Source organism: Dermochelys coriacea, chromosome 2, assembly GCF_009764565.3.
Source record: "Dermochelys coriacea isolate rDerCor1 chromosome 2, rDerCor1.pri.v4, whole genome shotgun sequence".
In the NCBI taxonomy this organism is placed as follows: domain Eukaryota; kingdom Metazoa; phylum Chordata; order Testudines; family Dermochelyidae; genus Dermochelys; species Dermochelys coriacea.
The window spans coordinates 122,659,873-122,683,472 of record NC_050069.1 but is presented as its reverse complement, the minus strand read 5'-3'; the positions used below and the strand labels follow the sequence as shown (position 1 = coordinate 122,683,472).

Genomic DNA, 23,600 nt, shown 5'->3' with positions numbered 1-23,600 from the left:
TAAATGAAACTAAAGACATCTTTTCCTTCCTTTTCCTTTATCATCTTCAGAACTCTGAACATATTGGGTGGGATTTTCAAAAGGGCCTAAGCAGATTTTTTTTTTTTTTTTTAGAACTATCAAGGCCAGAAGAGGGACCATTGTGATCATCTAGTCTTACCTCCTGTATTTACACAGGTCAGAGAACTTCCCTAAAATAATTCCTAGAGCAGATATTTTACAAAGTCCCAATGACTTCCAATGAAAATCTTAGCCATCGTGCATATGAGACAAAAAATGACTCAATTGCTGCCCTTTGTACCTGGCATGGCCTCAGTGAAATTACATTTTTTAAAGTTGGGAAGCTGGCATTTCACTGAACACATGCCTGCTTCATTGTTCTTACTACAGTCTAATTCATGAGTTGCATAACAGTACCTTTGGTGTTCCTATAATGTGTTTTTTCCTGAGATAATTTTTGTGTTTTCATCTTGTATTCTTTTTTTCATGCATGTTTAGCAAAAAGAAACTGTTAATTAGTTGACTTGTTCATAAAACGATGCTATTGAATACGCTCGTCAGCTGGGAAATAAGTTTACAATACAAATAATATATATTTTTCTTTAAACTCTGAAAGTTTCATGTTAAAAAATTGCAGCATATAGTATTACAGTTCATCTTAGTGTTAGCCAGCTTAGTGGCAAGATTCTCCCTACAGGCCAGGCAATTTTTAATAAAAACATTTAGAACTAGATTGGTGTAATAGTGACTTTCAAAACTGTGAAATAAAAGCTTGATTTCAGCTATTGGTAACAGTGGGCAGATGCTACTTTCCTTTTCAATCCAGTTAGTGGCCCTGCCAATGTTACTAAAGAACTGGCAACAGTTTTGATCTTGCTAGTGAATCCAAGTAATGCAGCCAAAAGAGTGTCAAGAAACTAGCAAACCAATAACTAACAGCTCATTATTTTATTTAGCCTTCTATCTGTTATAGTAATGTCTCGTCATTTCAAGAAGAACATCATAGTTGCACTTAAAGGAAAATTAAAGTGTATATTGTGAAACTATGGGATGAAGTAATTCTGGGGTTGAGTTCATTAGTGTGCTGCAGTTATTGCACAACAACATTTTACTTGCAAGTATGTGCAGTGTCTGCCTGTCACTTTGGAGCAGTCAGGATTTAGATACCCTTTCTGGGTTTGGTATTACAGTGACATCATCTGGTTTACCATCACATTTGTAGACTATGATAACTCTCCATGATGGAACACCACAAAGTAGTGTGGCCCAGTTATTCACTCTTTAAAATAGAGAGCGGGGCAGGAGGGAGGGAGGGAGAGTGTGTCTGGGTGTAATTACTCTTATTTGAAAAGCTGTAAAAAGAGCTTGTAAGTTCAGTGAAAGTTGCTGTAAATATTGAATGAATCAAGATTGATTGATTTATTGTTCTAAAGTCAGTCATGTATTTCAAGGTTCATTAAAACTTGCTATCCACCGTATAAGTTGAAGTCGGGATTCTTTGTTTTTATATTTTTATGAGGGGTACACATTAGTATTTACTCAAAAAGTCCCAGTATTGCAAAAGGCCCTTCCTTATCATACTTTTAAATACACTTTTCCTTTAGATTCCTGTGGGAGAAACTTAATAGCATTAATATCCAGCTGGATATTATTTATTTAACTTGCTTGTTGGTGCAGAGACACAAAATAATTTTGGCTCTGAAAATTTGGGGTGTTTTTTAAATGTGGCTTTTCTCATGTTTGCTGATCCTGTTGTTTGACACAGTTTTCATCTTAATATTTTCTCTGTTGCTTAATAAAAGAAGAAGACGGAGAAAAGGTCCCGTTCAGTATTTAAATATGAACAAAATCTGTTTAAAAGAAATGCTCTTCACTAGACAGACAGGTAATATAAATCTGGTTATAAAACCATGTAACAAGCAAAGAAGAAATCCATCTAAATGCAACACTTTGTGAAATACTAAAAAAAAACCCCAAAAAATAACAACAAAAGCCTTTTCAACATCATTTCACACACTTATCAAGGATATTATTTACTTATTTTACACACTTAACAATTTCACTATTTTCTAACATAATACTCTTTTCTTTTTCCTAATCAGAGTGCACACTTATTGTGGAATTATTTAAGATCATATGCAATGACAATTTTAGTAATCTGGTTTCACTGGATTTTATTATATGTCTTTTTCATATCTGGACCATTAATATGGAAATTGTTCTCAGACATACGTTGTTTAACAGCAGATGCTGGATTTACAGTTGTAGATCACATATATGTTATTTTGTTCTCATTTCCATGAGGTTTCCTGCCATATACTTTTTTCCAGCAAAAAAAAAATCATGAACATCTGCTGACTTATCCAGAGAACCGGATCTTTAATATTTAAATTCACCCCATGGGGAGTGGGGGATTGTTTTGTTTTGTTTCTCATACAAACTAGGCTTTTAAGATGTGTTATTTAGTTTGTTTTAATTTGGATTATTTTTAACTAGAAGCAAAGTCACATATATACAGTGTGCACATTTATGCTGGTACACTTGCCTTTCTCCACCGTTAGAATCCAGACTTCCTCCTTTGGCACACTTGGCAACCACAGTGGTTCAGACAGGATCCTGAGAATCCATCACCCTTTCATGAGACCACCATATCCGCCCACGTCCTCCTATCCTCCTTCCTTTTTGATAGGACCATGAATGTTGTTCTCATCCTCTGTCTGAAGGGGATGAGGCAAATGGCCTCCTCTGAGGTTAAATGCCATTTGTTGTTCTACAGAGCATCCAAAAGGAATGTTTTGCAGCCACCAGCTGCAGAGAGTTTCTCTTGAACCCTTCAGGGTTTTTTAAATACTTCTCTGCTGATTGGAAGCTTTATTTTCTACATAGAGTATATAATCTGAGCTCTTCTCTTTCATGAACACCAGGGAGAGGGCGGAGATTAGGAAATAAAATCAAATTCTACAAACTGTTAGACACTTGAGTGGTCCCATTGAATTAAATGTTTGTAGGATCTGGGCCTAACTTTGTACGTATGCATTAATTCAGAACTTTTCTGGTCATCAGTGAGAGGTAAATGATAGTTCAGTTAGGAAATCACATTGGTAATTTCTACATTTGCTATTTAATATTAATAGCATCACATACATAGTACTCATTTTCAAAGCACTGTGAATAGCTCTGTGCCTAAATGCCATGCTGATTGATGCATTACAGAATTCGTTAGATAAACAGAACACAGTAAGAGTATAAGGTTAAGAAAAAATTAACTGTCTCCAAAAATTCACAATCCTGTGATTCCTTACTTCTTAAAGCAGAATTCATCGCAAGTGTGGACTTAGCTGCCTTATTCTTTTACTCCACAATACTTAATTATTGGGAAAGGACATAGTTTAGTTAAGTCATTCATTTGAAAAAAAATCCTGTGTTATGAGCTATGTTTCCTCTAATTTTTGACAGGCCGTGTGCACAAAAAATTTCTTCTGTGCAAATTGTTGTGCTTCTGTGCAAATTTTTGTGTGCGCAGTGTTTCGCCATGTGCACAGGGTTTAGGATATGTGTGCGTGCGCACAGCTTAGAGGGAATAGTGGTTATGAATAACACCATGGATTTCAATACTTGAAATATTTGAAAAACTAATGGACTTTTCACTGTTAATGCTTTCTATTTACATTTTGCACTTACATTTTGCTTGAATGAGTCAGCTTTACTTTTGTACATAGTCTGTTTCACTTTTTGGCTCTCATGTATGAATACAATGTTACAGTGTTGGTGTGGCAAATGTCAGAATATTTTGATCGACGCAAAAAGCTGTTTTCATGGAAACTAAAATACATCAATGGAATTATTTCTGTTGATCTGACATTTTGTTAAACATGCTTGGACAAAACATAAATTTGGGCCAAAATCAACATGACAGTTTCAACTTGATTGAGGAAATATGGTCAGTAAAAAACAAACAAATAAAATCCCCACAAAACAAACACAAAACACCCCTCAAAATATGAAATCAGATTGTTGCACCAATATTTGTTTGTATTACCTACTTATCATAGGAACCAGGCAAATACAGCATTTTATATCATGAATAATATACTATTTAATGACTCTAATAACATCCAATGAATGTGCTCACGGATATAAATAGGTAACGGAAGTCCTGAGAATCACCGTTTTGCTTTTGCTTAGTACATATATGCCTATACTACTGACTGTCTTCAGATCCCTCTGCAAATTTATTATCTGTGCTTTGGTTTATGATTTTTAAATAAGTTTGCTGGCATATTCTTCCCTCCCTCCCCCAACACCTCATTTATGAATTGGAAGGTGAGATGTTATGTGAGCTGGTTTGTGCAGCAGTCTAAAATGTACCTTTAGTGAAAAGTAATTTCTTATTCAAGCCTAATTAGAATCTATGTTCTTTGCTCCATATATATTTGCAAAATGTTAGGGTTTCTGTCTGTCTTATCCTGTTCTGTAAATTGTAAAATGAATTCACTGGGGCTTCACACAGGCAAGGGTCCAATGCTATGGAACACCTAACAGGCTCGGGGCATTGCATTGCAAGTGTGCCCAAATGTATCTCAAGTCATTCGTATCTCCACTGTGCTGAACAAACACATCAGACTAAAAGGTTGCTTCCCCTAAAAGCCTCCAGACTAAGGCTTGGCCTATGTTTAAAAGCTAGGTGGATATAGCTATGTCAGTCAGACTTGTGAAAACACTACTCCCCTGACTGAGTTAGCTGTGCTGACCCAGCCCCCATGAGACACAGTTATACTGACGGAAGAATGCTTCCATCAGCACAGGCAGCTCTGTTCTAGGAGGTGGTGTTCGTATGCCAATGAAAAAACCCCGTTGATGTAGGCTGCATCTACGCTACAGGATTATGCTAGCAAAGCTACTCTGACAGAGCTTTGTGGGTACAGTCTCCTTGGTGTAGACGCAGGCTTAGGCTTTGATCCTGCGAAGAATTACACGGGTATTTCGCTGTTTTCGTTGAGATTCCCCATTGGCTTGTTTCTACAAGGTGTTAAAGCTCTCAGCCTGATGCCAGTAAAATATTTAAACATATTTTTAAGTTTAAGCGCAGGAGCAGCCCCATTGAAATGAATGAGCTTGTTCATGTGTTTAAAGTTAAGAATAAATAAATAAGAATGAGCCCTAAAACCTCAATCCTGCAATGAAAGCAGCTAGCACAGACTGCATTGCCCATGCATAAGCCCATTAACTTCATTGGGATGAAGATGTCTACACTAGCAGGTCCAGTTGCAGCACTGATGTTATAAAGACAAATCGGAGAACCGGTGATGTGGGAGATAAGCTACAATGGATAAACTAAGCAAACATGACAAAAACAGGCACGACTAGTTACACAGCCATGCTGGTACAGTCCCTTTCTGTTTAACTCTGCCTGCTCCATTGTTTACAAATATTTTTAATCCTAGTCTTTTTTATTTATATCATTTTTCTGTTTTTAAATTTGCATTTTACCCTGCCTATAAGCCAGGAGAGTGAGAGTGTGTGTGTGTGTGTGTGTGTGTGTGTGTGTGTGTGCATGCATACACTTATGTAAAAAAAAGTTACTATGGGTATATATTCTTCCTTTCCTTATTTTAACTATATCTCCCTTTATTTAAACCTTGGAAATCCGTTTTGGCTGCAGCATCACCCCTTTTTGACTCCATAACCCCTAGTTCCAGCCCCATGCCCATCCTAATTTCTTTTCCCTAAAATTGGGGATGATCAGCATCATGTACTGTGGGGAAGGAAAGTTGATATCCCAGGCCACTGGGATATGTGAAGGTCAGTGATTGTTCCTCATGGAGGGGATGGGAAGAGGGGATGTCGCCTTGCCCCTTCCCCTCTGGAACCGCTTCTTTTTGAGAGGGTAGGGACATTTGAAGTTCCCTTTTGGGAGGAGAGAAGTTCCTGGTGCTCATGTGGCTCCGTAGAGTGAGGAACTGAGTTCAGTGTCCACTGCTGCCTCCTGTGTAATATCGTATAGCTCACGTGCCTACTAGCCCTGACCTGTGAGGAGAAAGTGGGGAATAGATGGACTTCTCTGTGCTTGGAGGACTGCACCCATGTGGAAGCAGGAAGGACTCAGCAGGCTGGGAGCAGCTGGAGGGACATAAACTCACTACTAGCCATGGAGTTTCCATGCAAAAAGATAACACTGAACTGAGCTATATACCTTTTCTCTTTCTCTGCCCCCTTTTCCCACCCAAGTATGGTTCCTCAAGCAGCGGTAGCCAGAAAATGCCCTGGTATCTGAGTTCCAATAGAAGCAAATTGCCAGAGAACAAAGGACTGCCCCCAAAGCTAGTGCAGGGTCCTTTCCTCCTGTGGACTGGAACCCATAGCTCATTATGTGGGGGAGAACCGATGCCTCCTGGAGGGATTTGGGGAAAATTTCAAGAGGATTTTCCAAAGAAGGGAGTGATGAAGGCGATGATTATTTTTCTTGATAGCTTTGCATGAAACACTGCAGCTGCTTAAACGTGAATTTAGAATAGGTGTAAGAAAGGTGAAGAATCTGTGGGATGCAAGCAACATATGAATCAAGAAACTCATAAATAAATACAGAGCCAAACTTTTAATGATGTTTTCCATATCATAACAATTGCCACAGTGTTTACTCACAGGCACAAAAACTAGATGCTCTGCCTTACATCCTTTGATTATTTTCTTTTTTTCTTTAAATCTTAATTATTATTGACCTCTTTGCTTGACCTCTCTTGAAGTGTTTTATAAACAATTTAAAGAATAAATGAAGTATTAGAAACAGTTATTATAGGGGAAGCAAAGTTATTTGCTTTCCTTGGGTGAAAAGATATCATTTATAAAGGCCTGATTACACTCATCTGTTTTCTGGGTAGCCCGTAAGTTTACTTTACCATGGCAAGAGAGAATAACAGAGAAATTGTGTCATGGGAGCCAAGTAAGATATTGTAGTGGTAGGAAATCCAATTGCCTTGTTTTACAGCCATTTGTCTTGTCCACAGACTCTGTCGAATGACAGTTTGGATCAAAAGCCTTTAAAAGGTTTTCCTGCTTCACAGTAATGAGAACAACAGAGACTTTTATATTGTAGGAGGTTCTTACTGGGCCTTTCCTGCTTTAACATGGCTACCTGCCAGTGCATTTTTTATTAAAAGCTGCTTCGCGTAATAAATTATATGAAGTGGCTCTGCCTGGCTGCTTGACTGTCACTAAGGTTATGAGTCAAAAAAGGGGGCTGTTAGAGAAGGTCCTATTCAAAGAAGCTTAACTATGAAAGCTGTCAAAAAGAACATTAACAGCCACCTTTGTATTTCAAACCTATTCTTGTAAGGATGCATGTCTCTACTGAAAATAAAATATTGTGGAATGTGGGATTTAGGTATTTTTTTACTTAATTATTTTAACAAATGGGCCAGTCTCTCCTTTTGTTTACATTGGTATAAACCAGGAGTGACTCCATGGTAGTTGATGGGACACACAGGTGTAACACCCACATACCTGAGATCAGAATCAGGGCTATTGTTTCTAATTCTAGTAAAGAGAAGTGATTTCCAGGAGGAAAAGGTCTAAGCATTTTAAAAGTCCCCATGTGATGCTGAGGGCCTTGCAATATTCTCACCTCCACTTTGTGCTTCTGGCAGGCAGAGAGGAAATAAAACTAAATGGGGCCAGGAATCATCAAAACAACAGGGCCTGTTGGCTCCAAAGCAGATGGGGTTGTGGGGGAGATGTTTGCTCCTCCTCTCTCATGTGGCTTTTTCCTGTCTTCCTTCCTAACTCGCAGCCAGGCAGACAGATTGGAGCAACAGGGAAGGGGAATGAGCAGCAGCAGCTGCCTGTTAAGAACAGCAGCACTCTCAGTGATCTTTAGTGATTGGAACAGCACATAGTCACACCAAACACTCGCCAACCACAGCTCTGAAGCTCCTGTGGCAGCATGTCCCACTGTAGTGTGTTTGACTGTTCCCCAGAAGAGAGATAAGGGAGGAGAGTCTCAGCTGTTTTCATAATCAGTGCATGACTGCTGGGGTAGGGGAAGAACCTATATTGCAGACAGCTATACCTTCACTTCCTACTGCTGCTGGTTGAAATGAAGGTGAGGGTGGGTATGTAACGGCATATCATTACATTTAGGAAGATGAATAATATGATTTGTTTTTCCATCCTAACACAGTTCTTAAATAGTCCTAAATTTTACATTCATCTGTTTGGAATGTACAATGCACTCTGTATGGAAGCATGCTGTGCAGTACCCCTGAAAGCGCTAAGAACGAAGTATGGGACAAAGTGTGGGTCACAAACTCAAAACAGAGGGACAGAAGGAAAATGATACTGTAGGGACTTTAAAATGATCTTTCCTGAATCAGAATTTCTGGGAGCAGATTCTCTGACCATTTTATTTAGAATTGGAGGTGCCTGTGAAGAGAGGTAGATTTGACTCTGACACGAGGTAGGTCCCTTGTCATGAAATGATATATAAGGGTTATGCATGTAAGTTCCAAGCCCTCATGCTTCCATACTGTGCAACGTTTCAGAGCCTGGAGACAAACAGAGTGTAGCTGTTTTACAATAACAGCTATGGGTTTTCTCTGTTTATCTCCATTCAGTGGGATGGCTATTAAGTCCTTTTTGTTTATTCTTTGATAAATCCTGGGTCTTCTCTGGACTTGTATGTCCTTTAACTCCAAATCAGGCAACTGTGAATATTATCTGAAAGAAAATGTATTAAATGGTGGGCAGAGTGAACTTTTTTTTTAAGACTCGCTGATGAATAATTGCCAAAAGGTGGTAGCTACAGTATCCCCAACAAATGCACATTATGAATGGTCCTCTTTTAAGCCTAAAATTCCTTTAAACTTGCCTGTTGGGTTTTGAGTACCTGCAGTTACCTAGTGTTGCTTTTGGCAAGGCTTGGTGAGTAAATGAGGCATAATCTCTCTGATCTCAGTAGTCTGGTCAGTCAGCCATGACATTCTCAGTGTCTTTTCTTTCTACACCCTGTCTGAACAGAGTCGTAGCCCAGGCAGCTCTCAGTGGGGTGCCAAAGATTACCAGTGCAGTGGAGCAGCAGATGGCAGGAGAGTGGAAAATATGCAGCCTCCAAGGGTTGGGTTCATGTGGGGTTCAGGGTTTAAATTTGAATGATTTTTCTCCCCCTCCAGAACATTGACTCTTTATTGCAACTTGGAAGCCCTGTAAACGCAGGAGTCTGGTTTTGGGGAGTGGAGTGGGTTCTAGACTAGAACTGGAATAAGAAGTTTATATGCTCAGTGAGCACAAAAGTTGTTGCTTTCTCTTTAGTCCTGGTTCCATGGTGTGTATAAGAGCATGTAAATGTAAAATATATGAAAAGAACATTTAAGGGGGCAAAGTCAAGCACTCGGAAGTTAGGAAATTAAGGTTGCCTGAGCAACCTGATGTTCAGCCCACTTGTGTGTATGTATTATGATATGATCTTTAATTACACAATAATATGCTGTTTTTTCAACGGGGACCTCCTCCTCATTTAGTGCACAGGATGGATGATGCTCACTTAGCGAGCAGCTTTTCAGTATTTTTTTTTATCCTCTTGTGTGGCCCCAGGCCTTATTTACTGCACAGTATTCAAACCCTGCTATGAAAACAGCATTATTAATTTCTTCATTGACTTTTTCCATACTGTGTATCACTGTAGTATCTGAGTGCATCATAGATATTAATGAATTTATTTTCACAACACCTCTGTAAGATGAGGGGATATTATCTCCATTTTACCAATGGGGAACTGATGCCCAAAGAATAAATTCAAAAGTGTACACTAATTTTGGATGCCCAATTTAAGTTACCTAGGACCTGATTTTTCAGTGTACTAAGCATTATATAGCACTTTATATGCTCAAAGCACTGCTCTCATTGACTTCAGTTGGAGCTGTGAGTGCTCAGCACTTCTGCAGATCAGATCCCAGGGTCTGAAGTCCAGCACCCAGAAAAAGAGGAACACACAAATAGTGAATATTTTGTTTGTGACTTGCCCAGCATCACATAGGAACTCTGTGGCAGAGGCAGAGATAAATCGTGCTCTGGAGATCTGGGTTCTAACTATTTTAACCAAATTCTCCTTTCTCTTCCTGCAGTCTCCTGCCTCCTTCACTATGCACCTTCCAGCTTTTTAAACAAATGAATCAAATGTCCTGCAGACAGTAGCCCCTTTCACTACACGACCCTGATTCATCTACAAAGCAGGTCCATCCTGTGCACTGATGAGACATGGGTCCTGTGGGAAAAAATAGTTTGTAATTAAAGACTGGACCTGCTCTGGGGATGTATTGTAAAACTATATCATAATACATATACACAAATGGGCTGGATTAAGGTTGCACAGGCAACCTTAATTCCGGCATTTCGTAATTATTGCACACGCATAATTTAAAAAATATTTAAAGATCTGACTTACTAGGACAAAGCCAGGAAATGCATAATTTGGCTAACTTTCTGTCTTTAATTCACCCCATTGTGCTTAAGTTTTGTAGTGGTCTCAAAACAGTGGGTGATCTTGACTGCCTCTTTTGTCTGTACAGGATAAGTAGCCTGACTTAAATGGGAAACATCATAAAAACAGGATAATGTTGTAGTTCAGGAGTCCACAAGGAAAGAAGCATTCTGAAGAACACTGACTATATAGCAGTAGTTAGGCACAACAGTTTGAATTATGGACCAAATGGAAATTTCCGTCAGATGCTTTTCCTTTGTCATTTAATCAAATTCTTTGTATTTTTGTGCAACTGATTTGTATTCTTTCTCACTCTTTCTTATTCAAAGTTATAATGTCAGTGGAACTTTTTTATATCAGCTGTGTAACTCAATCACTTTGGATTTTATGGGCCAGATTCTCCGCTGGTAAAAATTGGTACAGCTACATTGACATCAGTGGCTCCAATTTATGTCTGCAGAGAACTGGGTCCTGTACATTTATCAAGTCACATTTAAAGGGACATTCATGCACAAGCTCATCTTCACGTGACACCTGAGTTCCACCCTTACACTCTCCAGTCATGGAAACCACAAACTATGCCACCTCAGTCTCCATTTTATACCATCTTCAGTCTGTTTCAGCCTTCAGAATGCTCTAAGTGTTTAGGCTCATTTAATTGTTAAATGTGATTTTGTTATTTAACCACATGACTGAGAGCCATGAATCCAGGTATTCTGTTCATGGTTCTGATACTTGTTCCTTCTCTGGCCTTGATTAACTCACTTAGGCTCAGATCCTCCAAAGTATTTAAGCACCTGACTCCTATGGAAATCAATGAAAATTAGGGGCCTAAATATCTTTGAGGATCTGGACCTTAACCTTTCTGTCAGTAAAATAATGCTTGTAATTCCCAGAAGAGAGAAATCTCAGGTAAATTCGTATTTAAGGCCTCTCTTAAAACTGGTTTTTACAGTAACCTCTCCTTCAACCAGGTCAAAAGATTACTTGAGGAGAGTTAAAATTGTAGGTTATTCAGAAGCAAACCATAAAGGCTCATTTAGAACAACTGGGCCAAATTCTGCTTTGACAGTAGAGTAAATCTGGAGTAACTGCACTGAAGTCAGTGGCAGCATGAGAGCAGAATTTGGCCCTTTGTATTATTCTGTTTGTTACATGAGTACAAAAAGTCTGCAGAGCAGAAATATTTTTTTTTTCAACTACCTAAAAGGCTATTCAGGGTGTTCTGATACATATGTGATTACACACTCGTGGGCTACAGATCTTGACAAAACAACTATCTGAATTACAGAAGATAAAAATTGTTCTAAATCATAGTCTTAGAATCATGCAATCATAGAAATGTTGAGGGACCTCAAGAGGTCATCTAGTCCAGCTCTCCATACTGAAGCAGGACCAAGTATACCTAGATCATCCCTGACAGGTGTTTGTCCAACCTGTTCTTAAAAACCTCCGATGGTAATAGTTCTGTAGCCTCCTTTGTTAACCTGTTCTAGAGCTTAACTACCCTATAGTTAAAAAGTTTTTCCTGATATCTAATCTAAATCTCTCTTGCTGCAGATTAAGCTGATTACTTTTAATCCTACCTTCAGTGAATATAGAGGAGAGCAATTGTTCTCCTTTCTCTTTGTAACAGCCCTTGTCATATTTGAAGACTGTTATTAGGTTTCACTTCAGTTATCCTTTCTCAAGACTACACATGCCCAGTTTTTTTAACCTTTCCATATAGGTCAGATTTTCTGATCCTTTTATCATTTTTGTAGCTAACCTCTGGACTCCCTCCAGTTTGTCCACATCTTCCTGAGGGTGTGGCACCCAGAATTAGACACAGTACTCCATCGAAGTAGAGAGAACCAGTGCTGAGTAGATCAGAACAGTTACCTCCCAGGTCTTACATATCAGTCTTGTTAACATACCCCAGAATGGTATTAGCCTTTTTTGCAACTATAACAAATAAATCATTTAGTCAAGAGCCACACCTTTGTCTGATTAATAGCAAGCATTTGAACTCTACAGGAAGTTCATTTCTGCCCTGTTGTAAAAGATGAAGGGTTCCATAAGGAGCATCCAAGATTAAGGGCGGGAGGTAAATGGAAGGAACTTTTTTTCCTTAAAATTTCTCGCCAGCGCTACCATCAAAGCAGCTCCACTGTTGACGATAATGGCAGAAGCATTAGTGTAGAAAAGATTGTCAGCCAATGGCATTTTAGCTACTCCATCATCTTCATATCTCAAAGCCAGTCTGGATGGTGGAGTGGTTAAAATCCCACCAGCCATCTCGTGCTTCGTCTATACTTAAGCTCCTACTTTACTGTTACCAGTGAGGCAGCTCTGGTAATAACAATGGTGAGAAATTTTAGGAGGGAAAGACTAGTGCAGATACAACCTGAGAGAGTCCTGAAGACCTCTTAAGGAAGAAAGAAGCTAACCGTTTCTGTGCCACAGCCCTTATTTTATTTTTAGCTATATAAAGATGTCCACAGAGCTACATGTAAATCTATAGATAGAATCACTCCTAAGCAGCAAGACATAATGTCTGCCAAGTTTCAGGCCAAAGCAAATTTATATAGCCAAATTATAAACCCTAGAAATAGGGCTTTATAGTGGAATTGCTGTCATAACTTTAACTACTGTGTATGGCTGTAGTGGGCGTCAGTTTAAGTTCTAGTTTTGATGTGCATTTAATGGCATGAGATCAATCATGAAATGTAATAGGATATTTTAAGATATTATGTTTGAAGAGAATTGGTATTTAAACATTATCTATGAACCACATCATTTTAACGCCTCTGAAACGTCATTCAGTCCTTGGTACAGAATCACATGAAACAATTCCTGATCACATTTCTCAAAATGAACAGTAGCTTAGGTTTTATTAACTGCTTTATGTGGTATTTAGAGTAAGAGAACTGAAATGTTTCTGCTGAACATTCAGCAGAATATTCCTGTAAAATAACGTTTTTGATTTTTTTATCCTGATCCTCTCAAATCTTTCATTTCTGCCTTTGGGGGTATACTCTGTTTGTGTTTAGAAGAAATTTTTGAACATAATGCTTTCTGTAACAAGAAAAGTAATAAATACTTTTTGTAATGTTGCACCTAACCACTAATGATTGATTTTAGTGGTTGCCAGTGATACCTCTGCCATTTCCCATGTAGTATTGATTGTATTTGAATACTGTGTTAACTTGATTGCTCAGAACCATTTTTCTCCAAAACATTTGTTTTTTATGTTCCCTCAGAAGATGATGATTCCAAAATTGAAGCTGTGATTCTTTAGCCCAGTAGTTCAACACAGTAAAGCTTACTGCAATACAGATGATGATTATTATTCTCACTGCTGATACAGATAATGGGAATGTGGTGATGAAAGCTGCTAGTTTTACTCCCTTGCAATCTGAAACCTAAGACCAGATACTTTAACTCTATCCTTGTAAAAAGACTTTAGTGCTGAAAGTGCCTCGTGTGTTCATGGAGAAAGTATAACGTACTTTCAATGCAAAATGTTAAATCTCTGAGTAGTGCTTAATAGTTTTGGCTAATAGTTAAAATATCATGATATAAATTCCACTTTTACAAATAATAAGAATACAAGTGAAGATCTCAAAGCACTTTACTAACTTTAAATAAGATGCAGAATATGCTGGATAAAATCTTGGCCCCATCAATGTTGGTGGGAGTTTTGCCATCTACATTAGTGAAGTGCATCATCCATACTCATTTTGCAAATAACAAGCCAATGCACAGAGGAGTTACAGTACATAGCTTTTTCAAGACTGCAATAATATTCCAAACTTATCAGAGGGGATTAGCTCAGGACCTGTTCCTGCAATGAGCTACATATAGGTGTTTGTCTGCATGCAGTTCATAACTGTATTGGGCCTAAGAGCAGAATTAGATCCAAAGTGTCCTAATCGGGATTCCTTGCTTTATTTTCTAGACCACAGTCTCTTCCATTATCCCACATTGCCATCAAAAGGAAGGAAGTTTCATTTTCTATAATTCCAGGCCATGTGCTTAGATTGATTGTTTAGTTTCTGAATTTTTAATTTCAGCTAATGTGTAACATTTCAATTTATTAACAAATTTTAATTATAGTGAATTGTTCTGTTGATTATTACTGATTGTTACACTCTGATGCATCCAGAACAGCAATCCTAAAATTCAAGGAAATTGAAGCAAGATACCCATGTCATCAAAACATGTAATAACCATGAACCAGTTAGTCAGCAACAGTGTGAACAAAACATAATAGTCCATATGGCAGGCGCTGAGTAACTGCACACACCCATTGCTATGTGTGTGTACACACACATGCGCACAAGCTGGAACACTGAGTTCAGGGAGCAGGAAACGAGCATGAACAGGAAGTAATAAGCAAGAAGGCAGCACACCCACATCAGTCATCACATTGACTTTTAAAATATATGTATTAAAAAAAATCATTTCAGGACTAGATTTTTCCTAAGTGCATTTGCACTTAGGTGCATCGTCCAAACCTCCCAATGAGTATGCATGTCCACACTCATTTGCATATGCACGTAGGCATGTTTGTGTTCACACATCAGAGTTTGCACACAAACGGGGCAGGGACACACATTCTGTGTGCACATTCTTTTGAAAATCTGACTCTGTGTCAAACTGTGCTGTGGTCTACTACATATATGAGTCACTTTTCCAGCAAATATAAAAACTGTAATCACAGAAGATTCCCTACAATTTTAAAATAACCAGTAAATCAGAATGTCATTTAGTCTTTAACATTTGACAAACAAAAGCAAAATATCTCTGAATCCTTTTGATAAATCTGATCTGAGGGACTTTAATTTTTCAATTCTTATGATGCTCATGGTGCAAAAGAAATAATCCCATTTTTTACTTTGTGGGACAGTCAAACAGCACACAAGCAGTATCTATGGTTTTCTTATTTTGTGTGACAGAAGGTTTTGGTCTGGAATATGCAATATATATCATGCAGTAAGTCCAAAGAAAGACCATTTGTAAGACAAACTACAGAAAATGAATAGGTAGATCTCATAAGAGCTGTTTTGTATCATGAATGTGTCTAGCTGTAGACGCACTGATTTCCTTCCAGTCTTTTAGTTATGAGCAATCCTTTATTCAAACTGAAACAACAAACCAATAATCATTTAGAAAGAGAAATGATTATGCTCCATAGTATTAATGCTTCTTTTCTGTTTGGATAAAGTAGTCCATGTCCCCAGTACTGGTTCTGTTAACTTTCTTTTTTGGAGCAAACAGTTGATCTTTTTTTTTATTAGTATAGAAGTCACAGTCTTAGTATTAAGGTATCTAAAGAACTATGTTGTGATGAAAAGATATGAAAAGCCAAATGTAATTCGAAACAACTCTACAAGGAGAAGGCACAGGCATGTGAATTTCGCAATCAAATATGTAGAACCAAGCTACTTGTGGTATGGTATATCTGTATGCAATTCCCAAATGGTAGAGTTTATCATCACCGTGTCAATGTCTTATTCAAATGTAGAGATAGAGAATCCAAAATTAATTAATGAATTTATTCTTCTTTTCTAGTTAGCCAATAAAACCTTTTGAAGGAAGTTTCAATTTTGGATGGTCTCACCATCAGGTTTACTAAGAGACAAAAAGTATATATTTGTATGTGTTTTTTTTTTTAAATGAGGATAGTCTTAGATGCCTGTCTTCCTTTCTTTATGTAACCTTTTGCATTTTGTGTTTAGAAACTGACATTCCAATTGATTTTCATTGGCCTTCTGCCTAGGTTGAATACTGAGGCAGCAAATTCGGAATGCTTCAGAAGTCCCACAAACAAAGACGGTTTGCTGTGAAAGTGGAGATAATGTGACACTTATATTTGAGCTTCTTAGCTTACTCAAATGATAAATGATGGCATGGTTTAGGTAGTGTGTGGTGTGTGGGGGTTAAAGACTGAAAGAAGTTGCTGTGAGCTGAGCTTTGGTATTCTACTAGCAGACAGTTATCCATCATGTGACTATGCTGATGATATCTTTTATCTCTGTTTCAGGGGCTAACTTTGTAACTCGAAAAATTAGCCGATCAGTAGCTAAGATTCACCTCGGACAGATGGAATATTTCAGTTTGGGCAATCTGGATGCTAAAAGAGACTGGGGCCATGCCAAAGACTACATTGAGGTAGGTTATTGGCTATGTGCCCTTTTTGAAACAATGCCGTTGATCTGTTTAATGCAATAACTACAGTGAAAATGCATGACCTACAGAGGGGTATCTCATGAATTTTTACCTACAGAGGCCTGTTAACTTAGTGTTGCTCTCAGTTTCAGACTAGGGAGTTCAGTAACATAGTGGGCTAGCCCAGCCATGACCTGAACAGAAAAATAAATCTTTAGGTTTACATTCCTTTACTGAATTCCTCTGGGAGGGGTCTATTAACTGGAACTATTTTAAAGAGTTTTTCACCGATTGTTTCTGCGAACTTTTATGTCCAACCTTAAGATCATAGCAAGATGCAGTGAAACCTGACTTTAAAGACCTCACTGCAGGCTGGCGGCCTTTTACTCTGACGGGGCAAAAACACCGTTAATGCTGACAATCAAAGGTTTGGTTGGTTCTGCTTCAGAATGAAGCTTCACATTAATAATATGATGTCAAGTACTGTGTCATCTCTGTCTATAGCTATTTACTTTATTTCAGATGTTTTTGTTAGTCAAAACGTGTTTAATTCTATTCCATGCATATACTTTTGTTTAAAAAAAAATCTGCATTGTATTAAAAGAGACATGAATAACCTCATCAGAAATATCATTGTTTTCCCAGGAAAACGTTGTCCCCATTTTGCACCTCAAAGATTTCCTGTGGTAATTGGGCTATTTCTGGCTTTTAATAATTTCTCTATGGAAAACCAGATCTGGCTTCCATATTCATTGGTGTGATTCAAAAAGAAGATGATTGTTTGTTTGTGTTTCTTAAATTACAAAGTTAATACCAAAATAGCAAGTGTTTCATTGGGTAGGAAAAATCAGGTTTTCGGTGTCTCATTCCCGGTTAATTCTTTGGTTTTTAATTAATTTTTGAGCTCTTTGACTTTGACTTAAGCAATTAAAAGAAGCCACCAGTAAGGCTAAATATATATTATAATTTAAATATTGTCTTGTGAGGTAATCATGGTAACTTACCAACCCTCTTGATGATGATAATAAAAATGGGAAAAAACGTTACATATGCATCTAAGCTATTACCTCAGGTGAGTGGAGAAATAGAATTTGGCCAACTGGGCTGTAAAGTTGGGCTCCAGTTCTGCAATGCATATGCCTGTTAGGAGTCCTAGATGTTGGTATGATATTTCACGGGAGTAAGGGTCCACCTGCTTGGATATCATTTTCTGTTTGAGACCTTAGCATGGTTAATTAACCCAGGAAATCTACCAGATATAAATAAATAAATTCTAGATATAATTACAAATAATTTTATACACAACATTTTATAGCAGATAGAAAATTATGAAAAAATCTATGGTACAAAGAATCTCAGTTCTGTTATTTTTAAGTAAAACATAACCTTCCACAATAAACAAGCTTTTCATTTTTAAAAATTAAAATGGCATAAAACAGAAATTAATATCAGAATATTAAAATAGTTATTAGAGTAAAATATCCAAAGAAAATATATAAATTGAGTTTCAATATGAATATTCAGGACTGAATTCCACTCTCTTCTATGCTGGTATAAATCCAAATCCTGGTCCTGCTGAAATCAATAGCAAGACTCTTTGTGTTAATGGGGCAAGGATGGATGTGGTGATTCAGTGGTTTCACTAAGGGCACAGTTTGGTCTACATTCATCAGATTCTACCTGGGATGACCTGTGTGCAAACCTTAAAAAAACAAAACAAAAAACCCCTCATCTTATTCAGCAAAACCACTAGATAAAAGGTTCTCAGCTGGAGTCTCTATCAAGGACACATGGTGGTAATGTAAGCAGCATTCCAGATCTTTCATTCATATGTTTTTGGGACTGTCCTAAAATCTTTTGGAAAGAATTTCTCATTAGGATAGAGTTCATCTTAAGTATCTCATTATTGGGTTCCCTTTGCCTAATGGGAGACTTATCAGTTCTGTTCTAAATATATTTAAAATGTGGTTACTTCCATTCTTATAATGGCTAAAAAAGAGAATAACTTTAAAATAGAAATGAACTATTCCAGGCTTTAGTGGACTAGGTTGGACTTAGATATTTAACATCATTAGAATAAGTATGCTGTATAGTGTTAGAAAGCATGATCACATTTATAAGCATTTTATGAGATTTCTTAAATGTACAATTGAATACATTCGGATCAATAGTATCCTCTCTATATTTAATTTTAAATTCCATTGATGCTAATATGAGTAACATATGTCTGTAGGGTAGACCCCATGCTGTCTTTTCTTTCTCTTTACTTCCTGATTAGGAATAGTAATATTAATAATAATAATAAAACCATAAATACATTCATGCTTCTTTTATAAAATATTATGGGTTAAATCTTTGTCCCATTACAGTCAATAACAAAACTCTTACTGACTTCAATGGGGACAGATTTCATCCTGTATTTACGGGGGTGGGTATTGGTATGATTTGTTGTCTAGTGATCAGAGACTAGGACTAGGAGTCAGGACTCTTGGGTTCTAATTTCAGGTATGCTACTGTTTTTACATTATGATCTTGTGTAAGTTACTTCCTAATTCAGTAAAGTACTTAAGCACATGCCTAAATTGAAACATGTAGCTGTCCCACTGAGGTGGGACTACTCACATGCTTAAAAATTAGGCACATGGTGAAATACCTTGTTGCATCAGAGCTTAACTTGTAGATGTTTTTAAAAAAAGCTTTAAAAACCTAATGTTAGGGGGAAAATATTTTTGTTTGTTTATAATTTCACCAGTATTGGTTGGTACTTAAACTTCCACCTGCAGAGATTGAAAATCAAATATTGGAGCATTGTGCTATGGATGAAAACCTGAAAATCTCATTTGCTCAAAAGAAGAGTATAACTCCTTCATCTAGTTTTATTGTTCAAGCAGAGCAAAACAAGTAAGCAAATAGTGAAAAGTAATGTGATTTTTTTAAATGTCAGTTTTCAACTAAAATATTAGTGATAGATACAAAATGTTTTTAAACCATCTGATTTTTAACTTGTAATTGACCATTTTAATTACAATGAAGTTAATATTTGTCTGAATGTAAATTGGTGAAGGAGATTCTGATTATATTATGAATAGCAATCAATACCACCAAGTGGGGGAAGGAGGGGAAGTAATATGTCAACACTGTTGATGTATGAATCTTCTGTGTGCTGTTTTGTTTTGCGAGGTTAATTTATACCTTTTATTTTATGCAGAATGTTACAATAAACCATCTGCTAGATATTTTCAAACACTAGTACAATAGTAAGCACTTAACAGTCTATGAGTCATTCCTATACCATGTGAAAAACACAAGGCATCATACAAATTTCCTCTCACAACCACCCCAAGAGAGTCTTATTTCAAATCAATACAGGTTCTCACAAACTGAGAGAAAGTACCCATCAATCCATTGCTAACTCTTTATTTCCCAGCTGCCAAATACCGTTAACACTAAAATCATGAAGGGATATATGCAAGTGAAACCTTAAAGAAGTCTCATTGTATGGGAAGTGAGAGATGTTTATTTGTAAAGTTGCAATAGGATATCCTGCAAATAGAACACTACCTCTGTAAAGCTGCCCTAGAGAGAAAGTGAGTTTGCCTTTTCCAAGAAGTTCTACAATGGAGCTTTCTCCTCCTCTCTTATAACCCCTTTGGCATAGTGTTCTGGGGCTGGGCAGTGCAGCGCAACGTTAAATGTTGCGCAGGCAGGAGAGGTGCAGAGAAGAAAAGCACTCCAATAAGACAGAGCTAACTATCCAACCCCAGTGTCACCGACCTAGTTGAGCTCCCCCAGTTGGACGCTCTCTAGACTTCTATGAATGGATCCAAATACTGAATCTCACATACCCTTTACTTCCTGAGTCTGGGCAGAGTTTAGGCATGGTTCCTGGCTTTGGGTCTCTAGACATGTACTCTAGATGTAGACCTCATATCTGACGCTCGTTTTGGCAATGGGGACTCCACAGTCCAATTGCCTAGGACCTGAAATTAGTTCTTATGCCTCCTCAGCATCGGATGTTTTCCCCAAAATCCCATTGAAGGCTTACAATTTACCTCTTCACAGGGGCATGTGATCGCAATAGAAAGCCTAGAAATAAATAAGGATTTGACAAAAGTAAAATTTCAAACCAGGGTAAAGTTTTAATGACCTGTAATTTACAACCTGTTTAGATTTTTCTACAGTGTCTACAAAGTTGAAGAAACATTCTCCTTTGCCTTCTGTGTAAATCTGTCAATGTTTGGAGACAGGGAAAATTGGATACAGTCAACAAAGCATTTAGGTATGAGACTATTCAGATGCTTATAGCTGAGCAGGAGCTTAAGTGCTTTCTGAATTGGGGCCAGCTTCATGCTGGAAGCTGGTTGCCACATTTTTATATTGATTTTAGTAAAACAATAGAAAAAGTAAAACTAAACCAGAACACTTCATGCAATAGAATAGATCACAGCTGGCCCACAGTACCATCAGACATACTAAGAAACCATTTAAATAGAACCATCATAGCGTAGTAATGTGATATTGATCATGTTTGTGATTTAAAGTCAACAGGAAAATGCACTTGGCCATTTATCAAAGTTACTTTTTTTAGTCCTTTTAAATATTTTAAAATAGCAAAATCTAGGTATTCATACTAAGGTGTCTTTTTCACAGCAATGTTAGATTTATAACTCCCATTGGTGTTAACTGGACTTTTGTGCATGGTTCCTCTATATGCCATTCTATCCTCTAGAATGTATTCTTAGTGTAGACAGCTGCCTCCTAGTACTGTTGTGAAGGGGAATCTCTCCCCTTCGTCCTATATGTTTGGTATATATTTAAACAATATAGAATTATCTTATTTTTAGTTTTTCTTGTATTGTGTGCACAGTACTGTCTTGTAAAAGACTCCCTAGCACTATTTTCACTGCAGGAAGTAATACAGTAAAATTGAACTTTCGTCCAACCAAACTGTTGGCCAAGATGCCTCTGATTCTGCAACGTTGCTTTCAAGGAGTATTAATGATCCGAGTTGTCTTCTATGGTATGTTTTGCCACAATCTGTTTTTCTCTGCATTCTTTTTTGTGACAAATCCTGCAGTCCTTACTTGGGCACAGCAAAAAGTCAGTGGGTGTTTCACCAGAGTAAGGACTACTGGAATTGTCCCTTAAGTAATAAAAGGAATGTCAATTATATCTATCTGTAACTGTCTATAGAATATGATATACAAGATCCCTCTCCAGCTGATACACATCCTCTCTCATGAAGGGGTATTCTACCGTCTTCTGTTGTTTGCCCCAATTTTAAATGATTTTTTCCATTCTACACTCTTAGTTAAATTCTTGCTTTCCTCTCATAGTGAGATCACTTTAAACAAATATTATGGAAATAAGTTAAAGGGCCAGTCATAATTTCCAGGTGTTGGAATTTTTATTTGTTGAGCAGGAGGATAAATATTGTTGACCCTTCCAAGTATTCAAGAGTATTTATATATATATGAAGTCTAACTTTTTTTTCTGTCAGGTCTCTTGAGCCAGGATAATTGATTGCTCTCTTAAGTCAATTTGATCTTTAAATCAGATCCTATCTTCCCTGATTGATGTAGTGATCCAGTGGACTGATTATCTTATCACTGCCTTCTAGGTGCAGTAATTGTGAGACTAGAGCTTGCATGAACCTTCAGGAGAAACGTTTGATAGATTGTGGTCTTTTGTCTGAAACAGATACTGCACATTCATAAAATTCTTGACGCTTACTTGCTGGAGAAGTATCTTTTTTACATGTGCATGAACTAGTGGCCATACCCCTTTTGACTTAGTTTCTCTCTAACAATTTAAAGACCTGTTTGGCCTCAGTAAAATGTGGATGTGAGCCTCACCCTGAAGCATTTTTATTTTAAAAAACAACAATTTCCAAAGAAAATACATGTTTGTTTATGCTAGAATATCCTTTTGTTCCCTAGTTCACATATTTTAAATAACTTGGAACAAACAAAGATATGTTGCATCCAAGAAAAATGAATTTTTCAGATAGTGTTTATTCACATGGTGAATAAAATATAACAATCCAAATTATAACTGAAGTGACATGGTAGTAATAATAGTTATCATATTAAAGAAACTGTAAATCCCAAAGTGCTCTATCCATTGAAACTGAGATTACTCACCCTCTACTCAAATGCAGCCATCTCTTGGCAGAAACATAGCTTCTTTTCAGCTGTGCAACAGCTTCATTGTACAACAGTTCAAAGAGGAATTGAAGAGGAATGCCTTCTACAGTTAAATGTATGTAGAAAAATAGATCGATGGAAAGCAGTTACACAGCTTGGACACCTGAGTTAATGCCATTTCACTTTAAATGCTGCGAGATTGCTGTAATGATCACAAGACCTGCCATGCTGAGTCAGACCTAAGGTCAATCTAGCCCAATATCCTGTCTCCAATAATGGCCCATACCAGAGCTTTAAGGGGAACATTAAGAACAGGGCAGTTTTGGAGAGGTACACCTGTCTTCCCCTCCTGGCTTCTAATAGTCAGAGGTTTAGGGTTGCCCTGAGAATGGGATTATGTCCCTGACTATCTTGGCTATTAGCCATTCTTTTTTGAATCCAGTTATACTTTTGGCTATCACAACATCCCATGGTAATGACTCTTACAGTTTAATTGCATTGTGTGAAAAGTATTTCTTCCTGTTTCTATTAAACCTGATGCTTATTAATTTCATTGGGTAACCCCTGGTTTCATACCATTCATGATTTTATAGACCTCTATCACATCCCCACTTAATCATCTCTTGTCTAAAATGAACAGTCCCAGTCTTTATAGTCTCTCCTCATATGGAAGATGTTCCATATCCTTGATCATCTCTAGTGTCCTTCTCTGAATGTTTGCCAGTTCCACTATATCCTTTTTGAGATGGGGTAACCTGAACTCAACACGCTATTCAAGGTGTGGCCTACCCATGGATTAATATAATGGTGTTATATTTTCTGTCTTATTT

General features: G+C 37.4%; 1 protein-coding gene across 6 annotated transcripts in view; it reads left to right on the top strand.

The window, feature by feature from the left end:
* Positions 1-23,600, top strand: part of GMDS (GDP-mannose 4,6-dehydratase) — a 565,099-nt gene that overhangs the window by 256,231 nt on the left and 285,268 nt on the right. For all 6 annotated transcript variants that reach the window (XM_038392525.2, XM_043508396.1, XM_043508397.1 and 3 more), the window contains one exon: positions 16,500-16,627. In XM_038392525.2, the coding sequence (XP_038248453.1) occupies positions 16,500-16,627 (128 nt within the window). The remainder of the gene's footprint in view (positions 1-16,499; positions 16,628-23,600) is intronic.